The following is a 14,731-nucleotide window of genomic DNA, read 5'->3' on the forward strand; positions in this document are numbered from 1 at the left end:
TATTTAATATTTTAAATTTTATTTATATTTATTTATTTTATTTTAAATTCTAATATAAAACAAAAAAAGTATTTTGAATTATTCACACATTTGTTTCTAATGTTGTATTACAAATATTTTACCAGTTATGTTCTATATCAATACAACACATCCACTACTTATTAATTCACAGTGTACTCACTGTGTACAGTAAATAACATATTCACTTGTTTATTCTAATCCAGCTGAAATTAATTCAGCAAATAAGGTTGTGTGTTATACCCCAGTGCCCTAGTAAAAGCAGATCAATATCTCTAACCACTCTCTAATCTCGAATGTAGATCTTTCTTTGAAAAGTCTAGTGAATTCCAATACAGGAGCTTTGCTGATTCCCTTACATCAGTTCTCAGATCAGATGTGATTATTGACTGTGATTATTGTTGTTACAGTAAGTTGGGTTTTTGGTACAGCAAGCTGATCTTAGATCAGTTAAGTGAAGAAGGGTCAAAGTAAAATGCCTATTTGGACCCTTATAATAGTCCTGTCCATTATTCACAGATGATTATCACAACCTAAAAAATGATGTACATTGGATTACAAACATATATTTTATACAATGGGTTAGTTGATTGATCTGATTGACTGACAAACTTTCTAAGGTGTGCAATTATTTTTAGGGAAACTCACGGCTAAAGTAGTTCAGGCAGGTCTTGGCCGCATTACATGCCCATATCACTTTGCCAAATTATTTCAAACACACACACATAATGTACAGTACGGAAACACACTCTCACAGAAACGTGATGTCAGCGCTGCTCTGACCATTTTATCAGTAAAATAGTTTAGCAACTTAAAAGCTATATGACATTTCTCAGTGCTGTAATGGTGCTATTCTTGAAGCAGATAAACTTACAGTTTTGCTATTAGTAGAGACGGTGCTGCTGAACACTGTTTAAGGGTTAGTTCACCCAAAAATGAAAATTCTGTCATTAATTACTCACCCTCAGTGCTTGAAGTGGGCTGTGCCGAATTTCGACTCCCTGCCAAATTATTACCCCCCTCTTTGAAGTCAGTATCTGATTGCCTAATCCTAACCCCACTCCTAATTCTAACCCCTCCCCCACAACTAATCCTAAACCTACCAATACAAGGGGGGTAATCATTTGGCGGGGGTCAGAATTCGACACAACACCGGCACTTCTATATTTTAATCGGCACTTCTCACATGTTGCTGGTACTCTGAGCGCACACACCGAAACATAGAATCAGGCTATGGGTGAACTAACCCAGATGGAACTGGATAATATTATGATTGTTCCAATCCAATCTGACTTCTGACCTATAATACTGCCTGAATCATAATCATAGACTGTTCGTTCGTTGGCCAGAGGAGAACTGGCCCCCCGACTGAGCCTGGGTTCTCCCAAGGTTTTTTTCTCCATTCTGTCACCTGATGGAGTTTTGTTTCCTTGCCACTGTCGCCTTTTTCACGTCTGTTTTCGCCTTTGTTGCCATTGGCTTTTGGCATGCTTAGTTGGGGACATTAAATTTAACATTTAATTTAATATTCAACAATAATATTGATCTGTCTGAATTGAAACCATTATATGAGAACTGAACTGAGCTGGACGATGACATCACGGTTTTCTCCAGAGCGGCTATATATATAAATTAACTAAATTAATAACTTTTTTACAACAAAATGAAACATCACTGAACTTACTTAAGCTGGACTGTGATGCTATTTTCTTCTGGAAACAAACTTTGTTGCATTTTCCTGTTATCTCTGTAAAGCTGCTTTGAAACAATCTGTATTGTAAAAAGCACTGTATAAATAAATGTGTCTTGACTTGACTTGAATACATCGCTCGTTCTGAGCTTTTATAAATAAATGTGTCTTGACTTGACTTGTATACATCGCTCGTTCTGAGCTTTTATAAGCTGTACGAACTGAACAGATCAATTATCTGCTCAAAATGACTGTGTCTGAAGCTCAATAGTTAAATTTTGTATAAGTGGCGCACAAATCACCATAGGCACGTTCACCAGCGCGCTCCAAAAGTGTGATACAATTTGCACGAGCCGTTCCTGTGCGACGGTGATTATAAAATGTGCAACCCATTTGAATTCGAAAATTGAAAATGTCACTAAAAAGACATTAAAAAATGATGAAAAAAGGGGAAAACATCATGCACCAATTTAAATTAGAAAGCTTTTTCTACTGTATTTATTGTGGTCATTTTTGACTAGTTGTAGAATTTTATAATAGATAATCTGTTAAAGGAATATATTTTTTACTAAATATTTATATTACAACTGGCATGTTGTAGCTATAGTTTCCAACTGTGTTGGCATTTTTCATAAGAAATGCTATAGATAAAAAAAGAAAGAAAAAAGCATGGTAATGAGGAGTCATCAATAGTCCTTATTGTAACAAATGCTATATAGTTAAACAATTACAAGATCTATGTTACTTTTAAGGCCGAGCACAAGTTAGAAAGGGCTGCCAATAAATTATTGACTAAACAATAATTATGAAAAATGGGTTTTTCCCATGTGTAAAATGTGTTCTGCTAATAATGATATTAGGAAAAATCTGGCTTTCAGATATTCCAAGAGATGACAGGAAATTAACATGTTCAGTATAAGTAAAGTTTTAAAGATAGTTTTACTTCCCATTGCACTTTGTAAACAAGTGATTGTTAACTATAGGCTACTTCAGTGCAGTCATGTTATCAACCAATTTGCATGTTTGGACCATTTTGCAAAAAACAAACAAAAAAATAGACCTCACAAGGGAGCATATGCCTCGGGACCCTGTCAAACAGTTCACACATAACAGTCCCCCCCCCCCCCCCCCCTAACCCATAACAACACCAACCTTTTTTTTTTTTTGGTGTGGTAACCATAGTATAAACGGAATAATTGACTCCGGTCCGTTGAATTATTAGAAAGTAATGCACACCCGATTCGCGTCATGGCCACATAATCACCTTGGGTGATTATTTTCGAATAATTCAAAGGCCCATCGTCAATTATTCATTGCATAAAGAACTATATATGTAGATCTAAATATTCTGACATGGCCTGCATGACCCTAATTATTTTTCCATTTAGCCCGCTTGGTGAGGTTGAATATTCTGCACTGCTCATAATTTGTCTTGACAATGGCTGATTTTGATTAAATGCTTGTCTGCTTTGGCTGACAAGTCTTAGGATACCCTAAATTATATTTACTCATTCATTGTTTACTTCCTCTTCCTCATTTACTGTATCTCATTTATCTATCCTTCCCTCCTAAGCCATTTTATATTAACTGATTTAGTTATTGGTGAGGAATAACCCTGCTAAAACAGAACTGGCAGTTTTTCATTATTAGACCCTGCTCTGAATCTGGTATGTGTGAGTGTGATTGTGTGTGTTTGAAAGAGTGGTAGAAAAGGCAATAAAAAACATGGATATGATTAATTTTTGTAAGCAGTTTAACATCAGAGTCTCATATATTTATATATTATTATTTAAAATAAACATTACACATTAACAGACTTAAATATCAGTAGAAATGTTTGGCCACATGTTCACCTTGGTGATATGACAGTATTACAGAATGGAATATTATTCGTTTAACGACACGTGAATGAAACAGACTTGTATATTCATATATACCCATGTGGCAAAATAATCGAAACTACAGATTGTAGTATGGCTTTGTACATTGGCCTTTAGCCTTGATAACCACCAGGCTACATGAAGAGGCAAGAAATGGTGGAAGTATGCTGTAGTTATTGTTGTAGCTAGTTGAATTGTTTTTTTTCAGGACCATGGACAGCACAAGTGCTTTCGCAATGGTTTTTCATAGATCTGCGCTTGTACCACTGCTGGATCCATAGTTCAAAATGACCAACTGCCCAACAGTATCACATAAATCCTGCACACAGTTGAATATGAGGAATGTTGGGCACTATAGTTGTAGCCATGCAGCTAAAATAAGTCATTGACAATGCCAGATGTACCAATGTCCCAACCAGGCCCAGAGTGGCGAATCGGGGTAATTCCCGGCAGGCAGCATATACATTTGACTACTGTTGTACCAGTTCAGGTTTAGATATGTTATTCCTGATTGTATATGTATATGTTTGTTTTGGTTTTGGCTCACTTTTGTTTAATTTCTTTTATTTTGTAATTTCTCACAGTCATGGTTCCTGTGTCATGTGATTTCCTTGCCCTCGTATGATCATGTCTTGTTCTTCCCTTGTCTTATGTGTCACGTTTTGATTGGTTCATTGTTTCATTGTGTTCTGGTGTTTCTTGTTTGGTCATTAGTCTTGTGTCAAGTCAAGTCAAGTCAAGTCTTTGGATTATGTTAAATAAACTGCACTTGGGTTCAGCTGTAACTAGCCTCCAGTGGACTCAATTGCAACTGTGGTGTAATGTGACATTTCATAGAAAAGCATAATCCATACTGCTGTCTGTCAGCTGTGCCTATTCGTACGTTTGATTGCAGAATGTATGCTGAAGAAGTTTATATGTAATTTGTTATGATTCTGTATATTTGGTTGGTGGGAATGCATACCACTCCGGCCCTGATCCCAGCTGTAGGGTCCTGCCAGCTGATAATACAATTATATATTTTGTCAAAATAAAAAGGAATAAAAACACTAAAAAGTAATCATTTTAAATGCTTCAAGTGAATTTAGGCATCACAACAATATAATGTATATATAGTATGAAAATTTATGGATTTATTAGATATTTATTTAGATATTTTCTAAAGATTACATTTAACAGTGTTATTAACTTATTTGTGTTTTTAAAGATTAACTTTAAGTGGGCATTAGATGACACCGCCAAAGGTAATCGAAATGTAACAATCGGGGATATGAGCTTGCCCGTCCAATTAAACATCTCTAAGACTGAATTTATGCTTTTGAAGTACTGGAATATTGCGCACATTGTGTGCATTCACAGGCATCCATGTGTTTCCTAAACCCTCAAAATCGTTTTCTCATCCACATGGCTTTACAGTGTTTGCTTCATAAGCTTTCCACAATTAATTAGGACAATTTAAACCCCACTGTGGTAAATATAATTTCTAGCCCCTCCTCTGAAACAAGAGGCTTGATACTGGTCTGGCATGTTTCTCTGGAACGTAACAGCTTGCTTTGTGTGTAGGCGTCCTGTTGTCTGGGTATCAAAGCAACACATCTAGTTTCAAATATTGAATATCTGAAAAGGAAAGCAAAGAGTTGGAGGGCAGGTAGAGTAGAATAATTTAATGGAATGATCATTTGTTTGTGCTGATACACACACTCATGCGCTTAACGGTGGGTTGACTAAATATATTGCTCATTTGCCTAGTGAAACGTATAGCATGTGAGTCAGGGCATCAGAACTTTTCCCGATGAGCTGGTTGACCTGTGAGCTGCCTACGGAGGCAGCATTTCAATGGGATCATAGACTTGCTCCCTACGCAAAGACTGTTAAGGTAGGCCAAAAGGTAGGCAACTTAATTATGTAGCCTCCTACATAGTTTTAGTCAGATTCTTAGTGTAGATTCACACAAAATACGTTTTGTTTCATTGCTTTTTAATTGTTTGTCTATGTAAAAGTGCTAGATGGGCATCTTTGGCAGTCACGCTATGTCTCACTGCTTTTTCAGTGTTGTGTGTCATGTTTTTAAGATGCAGTGTCAAGTTTAAACAAGATCAGCTTTAAAAAGCACAGAACACGTTTTTGTTTTTAATTGAAAACACGAGACGTGAGGCAGTGAAATGGAAAAAAAGAGCACAGTCTAGAGACTCATTTTTAAAAGTTTAACTATTTAGAACATGGGTGTCCAATTCTGCTCCTGGAGGGCCACTGGCCTGCAGAGTTTAGCTCCAACCCCAATTAAACACACCAACAATCCAGGGACAAACAATAAACAAACCAGCTAATCATGGGTTAACTAGGCATGCTACAAAGCAAGTTAAGCAAGTTGGAACTGAACTCTGCAGGACCGAGTTTAGACACCCCTGATTTAGAACGTGGGACTCTATCATACACCCAGGCGCCAGGTGCGACGCAAGTGTTTTTTGCTAGTTTCTGCCCTACGCAGTTATTATTTTCACGTCCTGCACCAAGGTGTTTAAATAGCAAATGCATTTGCGCCAATTTGTGCAGCCATGGGCGTGCTAGTCTGAAAACGAGGTGTGTTCAGGTGCATTGTTGGCGCGTTGCTATTGTGAAGCAACTGAAATAGACTGCACCATTGACCAACTAAAACCTGGTCTAAAGTCAATGGCGCAATATTTATTTTGTTATTTAAAGATAATAAATACACTTTGTCCTTTAGATGGTCTGCTCGTATGCTTTAACCTCACGCGCGAGCAGATCCGGTTCCTCGCTAGAGAAACGTTCTGTTTTTCTTCTTGCATATACCACTATGAGCGCAACTGGCTTTTAAAGGGAATGGGAGATGAGACTCTCATTGTTTTTTTGCATGTTACACCCAAAACACACCCATTACTCATTAAGAGAATAGGGACAATCCTTTTAGACCATGTGCCGGGCGCGCCAACCATTTTTCCTGTCGTTAAACTGTCAAAAGTGGATTCGGACACGCCCAAATGCGCTTGTGCTTTAGACCATTGTTAAAATAGGGCCCTTGGTGTCATGCACGAGACACTGTAAAAGAAAAATAGTAGGGATGTCCCGATACCACTTTTTGCCGAACGAGTCCGATATCGATACTTTCATTTTTGGTACTCGCCGATACTGATACCGTAACCGATACCTGAATTTTCACTGCATTTGTAATTTTTAAATGTATTAGTAGATAAACCAAAATAATATAAATCATATTAGTTGGCTTAATTTGTTCATCAAATAGATATTTCTTTCAGTTATTTTCATGCTTAATTAAGCCTGCTAAAATGCATTGTATGAGCTTCTGTTACTGTCACTGTTCATTCTATTGCTCTATCATATTGTATCTTTCATTTAATAGCACAGCACATATTTAGAGCAGCTCCAGCAGGGCTCAGTGCTGAGGATTGGGTCAGTGGTTCAGATGTTTGTCAAAACCAGTGAAATATCAATTATTTAATCCAATTTTGATACTACAACAAAAACTACCTGCCTAATTAATGTGAATTTAAAACAAGTAAGCAGTCAGTAACAAAATAAGAACAAACAATCGAATTACAAATAGGACAAATAAATACAATAGAACAAAGAAAGACTACAAATGAAATAAACTGTTTTTAGAGTTTTTCAGGTAGATCTAACAGGTACAGAAATTTGAATAAAGTAATCAAATGTGAAAAAAGCATATTCATATAAATTATAGATGGATATTTTTGTAAAGTTGAAAAGGATAGCCTATTTAGTCAAGAGCAGTGAGTATTTCTTTGTCCTTTGTTTGATTAACATTAAAACACAGAAGCAGGATTATTAGACTGCTGCCCCTTTAAGACCGAACGCACGGACCGCATTTGAACATGCTACATTCATTTGAGATATAACCAACTTTGTTTACTATAGGATACTCGCCAAGACGGGCGTTTTTACATCATTTTGTGTGTATTCGTCCGTACAAGCGCAAGACGTGAAAGACAATAATTCAGTATTTCGCGCGGATGTTTGCGTTCACGGAACTTCTTGACCTGCACACGTCCTGTAATAATGTAGGGAACCACTCGTTATACTTAAATCAGGTAACAGTTCATGTTTTACTTTACTTACATATACGATTTAGTTTTCATCCAAATAACATGTGCTGAGTGAACAATCAGCAATCAAAAGCATTCAACTCGCGCTCTCTCTCTCTCTCCCCCTCTCTCTCTCTCTCGTCAGTTAACATTAATAATAAGCTACATGCCTCGTTTTATTTTCTTTACCATTGACATCCGAATGAACAAACTTTCCACTGTTGTCTGTTTAAAGGGATGTGCTCGACCAGCTCGCGCGTCTATGCCTCGACAAAGCACTCGCGGCGGCCAGTTTCCTTTCGCAAAATGTACGTGGTATCGGTGAATTTTTATGAGTACGAGTACGAGTATATGAGGACAGTATCGGCCGATCCCCGATACTATCGGGCCATCCCTAAAAAATAGGTTATTTTACCCAATATTTGTTCTTTGTGACCCTATGTCAAGGGTATCTGTTGCAAGGAAGCACACGATGAAGGAGAATACCAGGAAATAGTCTTTAATTAAACAATAATAGCAAAACACAGGAAACAACCTCTTAACACTGACTACATTTACATGCAGCCAATAACCCGTTCAAAGCCGGAATATTAGCAATAACCCGGTCGCGCACGGCCATGTAAACACCGGCAAAAACCCGAATATGCTCATATCCCGGTTTTTAAAAACCCGGATATGATCCCTGGGGTACCCCTTTTCTAACCCGAATATTTGGTCATGTAAACGCGTATCGGCATATCCCCATCAAAAGGAACATTGATTTGTGTTCTGCGCATGTGCTATTCGCAAGGAATCTTGGTCTTTTGAGTAGAAACGGCGCATACAAAAACCCGCGTGCAGTATACCGGAAGTAAACGAAGTAGAGGTAAACATGGCGAGACGCAGCACAGCACCACACTTTTTGAGCAAGGAGGAAAGCGCAAACAAAGCGCAGAGCTTCCTCTGTTTCTCTGACTGAAATTGTATAGCCTACTGGGAGAGAGTGCTAAAGCTCCGCAGGTCGTATTTTTGGTGGAATATTTGTAGAAATTATTGTTCTTTCTAAATGTGATGTAAATATGTCCTGTAACTACCAAATAAACAGAAACAGACTTTTCTTAAACAGGTCAATTTCTTCTTTTTTTTTAAATAGACCTAATGGTAAACCACTTTATTTCTGTGTGACTAATGTGAAATTTTGACACAAATTAATTCATTATGATCAATGTATCACTTTTTATTGTAAACCTGTGGTAAAACATCGATTCTTGGGTTTTAAATATTCAAGTAAACAACAAAAATGCCAGCAAACGGTCATGTTTGTTTTGCGATCACGCTAGTTTCCAGTGATTTCTTTCTGATTAGTTTTCTGATAAAACTTCCAATGTTTTTTGGGGTTTTTTTTGTGCTTTTTTAAAAATAAAACTTCCATTTGTTGGTGAAATAATGGGTTAGTTTGACGTTGTTCCAGAGTGGTGTGTTACAGGTGTGTTTTAGTGAAGCACTGTGGAGCTTCTGGCCCGACAGTGGAAATGCAGTGTGGCTCATTTCTACATTTCTTTAGCCAGGGACGGCCCGTTTAAAGCCCTGGCTCGCACTGGCCCGACAGTGGAAACGCGGCTAATGAAACAAAACATACTCCTGATAGTACACCCCCCCTGGAAAGCCGCGTCCTTGCACCGTACAAGGTCCAACTGTGGAGGGACATGCAGGGCAGTGAAATGGGGGGAAAACGCGAGGTCTAAAGACACATTTTCTAAAGGTTTTAACTTGAGCGCCAATCGCGAGATGCTGCAAAAGTGAGAGCAGCGGAATGTGAGCGCAGCGGTAAAACGCGCATGTTTACATAGAAAAACAATGGAAGAGCAGTGCAGTGGAATGCAAAAAATAGAATGTTGTCTGTGTAAACTGCAACTTAGAAGGCACCTCGCTAGGTTTCACAACTATACAGTGGGAATCTGCTGTGTGGTCTGTTTTTCAATCCTAGACCAAGCCCTTATCCTCATACTGTATTTTTGTGTGTGCGTGTGTGTACGTGTGTAAACAGAATTTTAGTAAGAGAAAAGGAATAGAATAATTGTTCTCCAGAATTATTCTCCCTTTAATTTTTCATTCCTCGCAGCGTCTCCAATTATTCTGCATGACTGTGTGCCTTCAGCCTCTCCTTCAGATGCACTTGCTCACCTTTCTCCTTCGCTATCTCTCTCTCTCTCCATCCCCTCATTCACACCCCCCTTCTCTTTATCCCCTCCCACTCCCTCTCTCATTCGCTTTCCACCAACCCCTCCCCTCCAATCCCGCCTGTCTCTCTCTGTAGTGAAATGAAGCAGGAGCTGGAGGAGGAGGGCAGTCGTTGTTTGCTTCTGTCCAAGCAGCACAAGTTCAACGAGCATTGCTGCATTCGCTGCTGCTCTCCCTTCGCCTTCCTGCTCAACCCCAAGCGCCCGTGTCTGGACTGCCACTACAACGTCTGCAAATCCTGCTGCACCTACAGCCAGAGCGAGAGGGGCTATATCTGCGCCGCCTGCCAAAAGAGCAGGTAAGTGTCCTTAGTCACACACGAACACGTACATGTGCACAAACGTGTACACTGAAGGATAGAGGGGCCACATATGTACTTCCAGAGAAATGGACATGCTACAAAATGCACAGTGTTATGGAATAACATCTGGACAGGGAGACACCACACCTGCTGGTACGCGGCAACACACACATCGTTCAAGCAGGTTGTAAGGGGCACATGGAAATAAGGAAATAAATTAAACGTGTATGTTATGTGATTCTGTTTTACACATACATTATTGCTTGATTATTTTTAAGCGATTAATCATTTTGAAATGTTACACTAAATGGTTTTATTTATAGTTCTTAAGGCACATTTGTCTAGTTTGGTGTTTATGAATGGATACTTGAGCATTATTGATGGGGCTGTGGGGACACTTAAGAAAAAATAGGTTGGGAAGCACTGGGGACCACTGCCTTCTTCTTCATCATCGACTTCAACATCTCAAGGAGTTCCCTGCTATTCCTTGTAAAGCTGCTAATGTTTTGCCTCAACATATTAAATGTCTGGTGTTTTTTTGTGTCACTCCCAGTAGCATTTTTGCTTAGAGCCCTATACTTAGTGTCTCCAGATATTTCACTCTAAAAAATGCTGGGTTGTTTCAACTCTGTGTACAAACACAACCATTGGGTTCAAAAATTTAATTAAAAAATATAAACCAATGGTTGGGTTTGTCCATATTTGACCCAAACATGGGTTGAAACAACCTAGCATTTTTTTAGAGTGTGATAACTGTGTTTGATTTCCTAAATGCTGGCTTAATGACTGCTGAATATGTGCATAGTCCACTGGAATTTTGACAGTGTGTGTGAGGCGGTGTGTAAGCGTGTTTCAGAAAGCAAGATTGGAAAGATAGGAGAGAGCGGGATAAATAAGGAGAGGCTGCAGTAGCAAGAGAGATGGTAAGAATATCTGCAGCATATGTTGATGATTTATAGTTTGTGTGGTTCAAATGACCTGATAGAGTTTGTGTTAAAGGCATAATTCATCCCCCAAATTGAAAATTCTCTCATATTTGACTCGCCCTCATGTCAATACCAAACCCTTTGAGGGGAACACAAAAAAGGAGAATCTTAACACATATGTAAGCTTGATGATTGTGATGATTATGACTTGTATGGAAAAGACCACCTGAAGATTCTTTTTAATGTAGTAAATATGACAGCACACAGGTTTAGAACAACTGTTCCTTTAAAAGTGATCAGGGGTGTAAATCAGTGGTTTGCAACACGACATGAATCAATCAGGAAAATACTTCCATCATCCTTAGCTGTTTCTTGCTCACGCTGTCGCTTACTGTCTTATTTGCTTTCCTCCTCTCTCTTCATATCTTTCTTTCTCTCACGTACACTCACTCCATGCCCGAGGCGTGGATTCTCCACCAGGATTAATTCCCTGCGATTTTCCTTTCATGTTCCCTCCATGAAATGTTCACTGTATGAAAAATCAGACTCACAGATTTCAAACGACCAGATATCAACATGTATTTCATGGTATAAGCAAATAATTGTTTCCCTTGTCTCTTGCTTGGCAATATTTCAAGAGATGTAGCACCGGCTTTCCACTCACAAAACCGATTATGCCAACATGGAATGAAATTACGCCTTACTCAAAATTAATGTGGTTATGTAGTCAGATGGCCTTTTGAGAGAGATGAATAACACCATCTAAATTTTTTTTTTTTTCTTTGCTATAATGATCATCTACGGGTGATAAGGAAAGCATTTAAATTGCTTTTGTAAAGAGCATATAATAGCATTTTTTGGGGGTTTGTAATTAAAGAAATGTTCCGGGTTCAAGACAGGTTCATTTCTGTCGGCAGCGTCCGATCTGTGACATGATATTTCCACAGATAATATTCTCTCTTTCTTGTTTAAAAACAAGTGAAAAAATATATTACACTTACACAATTAAATTGATGTCTATGGTGCAAGATATTACAGAGGGTTGAAACACAGAAATTTGTGGGGGGGGGGGGGGGGTTGTTTTGTTTGTTGTAGTGATTATATTACATTTTCCATGTAAAAAATAAATATTTTTTTTTTAGATCTATAAAGCCAAATTTGTTCCCTCTCGGTGGGACTACTTTTTTTACGCAGAATATCTAATTTTATGTTATAGATGTAATTTTAGTGGATCGAAATGGGTGGTAAACTGAGTGGTAAAAGTCAAATTTATTGTCTGTGGTATTGTTACAGATGCTGTTGCTAGTCATATTTAATTAATTAACCCAGAACATTCCTTTTTTGTAGATGTATCGTATGTGAGAGAGAAAGATGCTGACTCAGATGTTACAGTGACACATCTCCACTCACTCACACTTACACTTAGTGCATTAACAAGTTCAGTAACACATCATAAGAGTGCATGTTCTCTTTTAACTGTGAAAAAATGTGTTTTCGTGTTTGTGTATGTTTATGTTTGTGCCATTTTGAAGTTGAAGTGTGATTGGTCTCTTTGCTCTGTCACTAAGTATCACTGCATCTTGTAAGCTTCAGACAGCAACACAGACGTGAGCGTTTGGATGGTGCAACACACAGATGGTGAAATAATTTTGTTTGCATGTGCAGATGGGGCCTGACAGGCGTAATAGGTTGAGGTCTGCTCCAATCATCCACTCTGTGGGTGGGTGTATAAGAAAGATACAAGAAATCTGTGTAAAGCTAGAGGCGGAGAAGAAACCTCTAGAAAACTTCATGTAAGGAAAAGTCTCTCTCAGCATAACCTTCATCCATCTGTGAAATTAAACCACCAGATTTCCCATTTGAATTCAATGTCATAATGAGCCTTTGAAATGTTTGTGTGTGTGTGTGTGTGTGTGTGTGTGTGTGTGTGTGTGACACATTTCTAGCAGCTTTTTTTTTTTACAATATACATTAACACCACTACCATTCAAAAGTTGGGATGATTTGTAAAAAAAAGATTTGCATTTATTTGATCAAAAATAAAGTAAAAACATTTTTTATTATTGCAATTTCAAATAATTTGTTTCTATTTTATTACATTTTAAAATATAATATTCTTGTGTAATATCTGAATTTTCAGCAGCTATTACTCCAGTCTTCAGTTTCACGTGATCCTTCAGAAATCACAGTTGCTTTCAATAGGTTTTTTTCCTTCTTTTTTTGTAGGAAACCTTGATACATTTTTTTCAGGAATCATTGATAAATAGAAAGTCATTAGAAAGTCAAAGAACAGCATTTGTCTGAAATATAGGCCAAGTTTCACAGACAGGTCTTGGATTAAGTCAGGATTATGCCTTAGTTCAATTAGGGCATTTAAGTATTCATTTATGCTTCAGAAAAAAAAAACGCAAAAAAAAAAAACTGGTGTGCATCTTAAACAATGGCACTGACATATTTTAAGATATCCGTGCAAGTTGCTTTCAGTTAAAACAGCTCAAACATGCATTTTAGTCTAGGGACTAGATTAAGCATTGTCTGTGAAACCAGGGGATTTTTTATTTTTCTTTTTTTTTGTAACATTATTAATGTCTTTACTTTGTTACTTTTGATCAATTTAATGCATCCTTGCTGAATAAAAAAAGCATTTTTCAAAAATCACTGTTTTTGTTGTTGTTGTTGTTTATTTTAATGTTTTTAATGGTAGTGTCTTTTTATATTTAGATTCAGGGTATTACATTTTGTGTGGAACTCGTTCTGTACCATTGGCACAGCAGACATGAACATTTGAAATGATGTGCCTTTGGCTTTTATTTATGAAACATGTTTATTTAGAAGGAGGCATCAGAGTCAGACCTTAATACCATATATACTTGATAGTGAGCAATGACTTGGGCCAGTAAGAATCTAGAACACACTAGCATTGTGGCAGCACCACACACTCACATTATATTTAGAGTATGTCATCTAGTTTAAAGTATAATTATCAGAATAATTAATATTTAGAACATTACCTGAACACTATAACTGGAATACAGATTTTCAGATGCTTTTAGTGTGCATACCCTCAGGGACATGGGGCAGTCATAAAGCATCCCAAGGATGAGAATGACAGTAATTGAAGAGAGAAGAGCAGCTTTAAATGTTCTGTAATCTGAGTTGACAGAGAGGAAGCCGTCTGGAAAGAAAAAAACGGCTCTGTCTCCTTACTTGACCCCGTCTTGAAGGCTTTTACCTCACATAAACTCCCAACCTTGTTGTGTGGAAATAAATAGAAATATGTGTAAAATATGCTTTTATTCAGCAAGGACACATTTAATTGTTCAAAAGTGACTGTCAAGACATATATTCATTTTATTTAATATTAAGATATACAGTGAGGAAAATAAGTATTTGAACACCCTGCTATTTTGCAAGTTCTCCCACTTGGAAATCATGGAGGGGTCTGACATTGTCATCGTAGGTGCATGTCCACTGTGAGAGACATAATCTAAAAAAAAAAAATCCAGAAATCACAATGTATGATTTTTTAACTATTTCTTTGTATGATACAGCTGCAAATAAGTATTTGAACACCTGTCTATCAGCTAGAATTCTGACCCTCAAAGACCTGTTAG

General features: G+C 37.6%; 1 protein-coding gene across 1 annotated transcript in view; it reads left to right on the forward strand.

Moving 5' to 3' along the window:
- myripb (myosin VIIA and Rab interacting protein b) overlaps positions 1-14,731 on the forward strand; it is a 276,968-nt gene that overhangs the window by 165,433 nt on the left and 96,804 nt on the right. The window contains exon 3 of the mRNA XM_084102756.1: positions 9,967-10,188. Coding sequence (XP_083958882.1) covers positions 9,967-10,188 — 222 coding nt within the window. The remainder of the gene's footprint in view (positions 1-9,966; positions 10,189-14,731) is intronic.

Source organism: Abramis brama, assembly GCF_963993115.1.
Source record: "Abramis brama genome assembly, chromosome: 24".
Classification (NCBI taxonomy): domain Eukaryota; kingdom Metazoa; phylum Chordata; class Actinopteri; order Cypriniformes; family Leuciscidae; genus Abramis; species Abramis brama.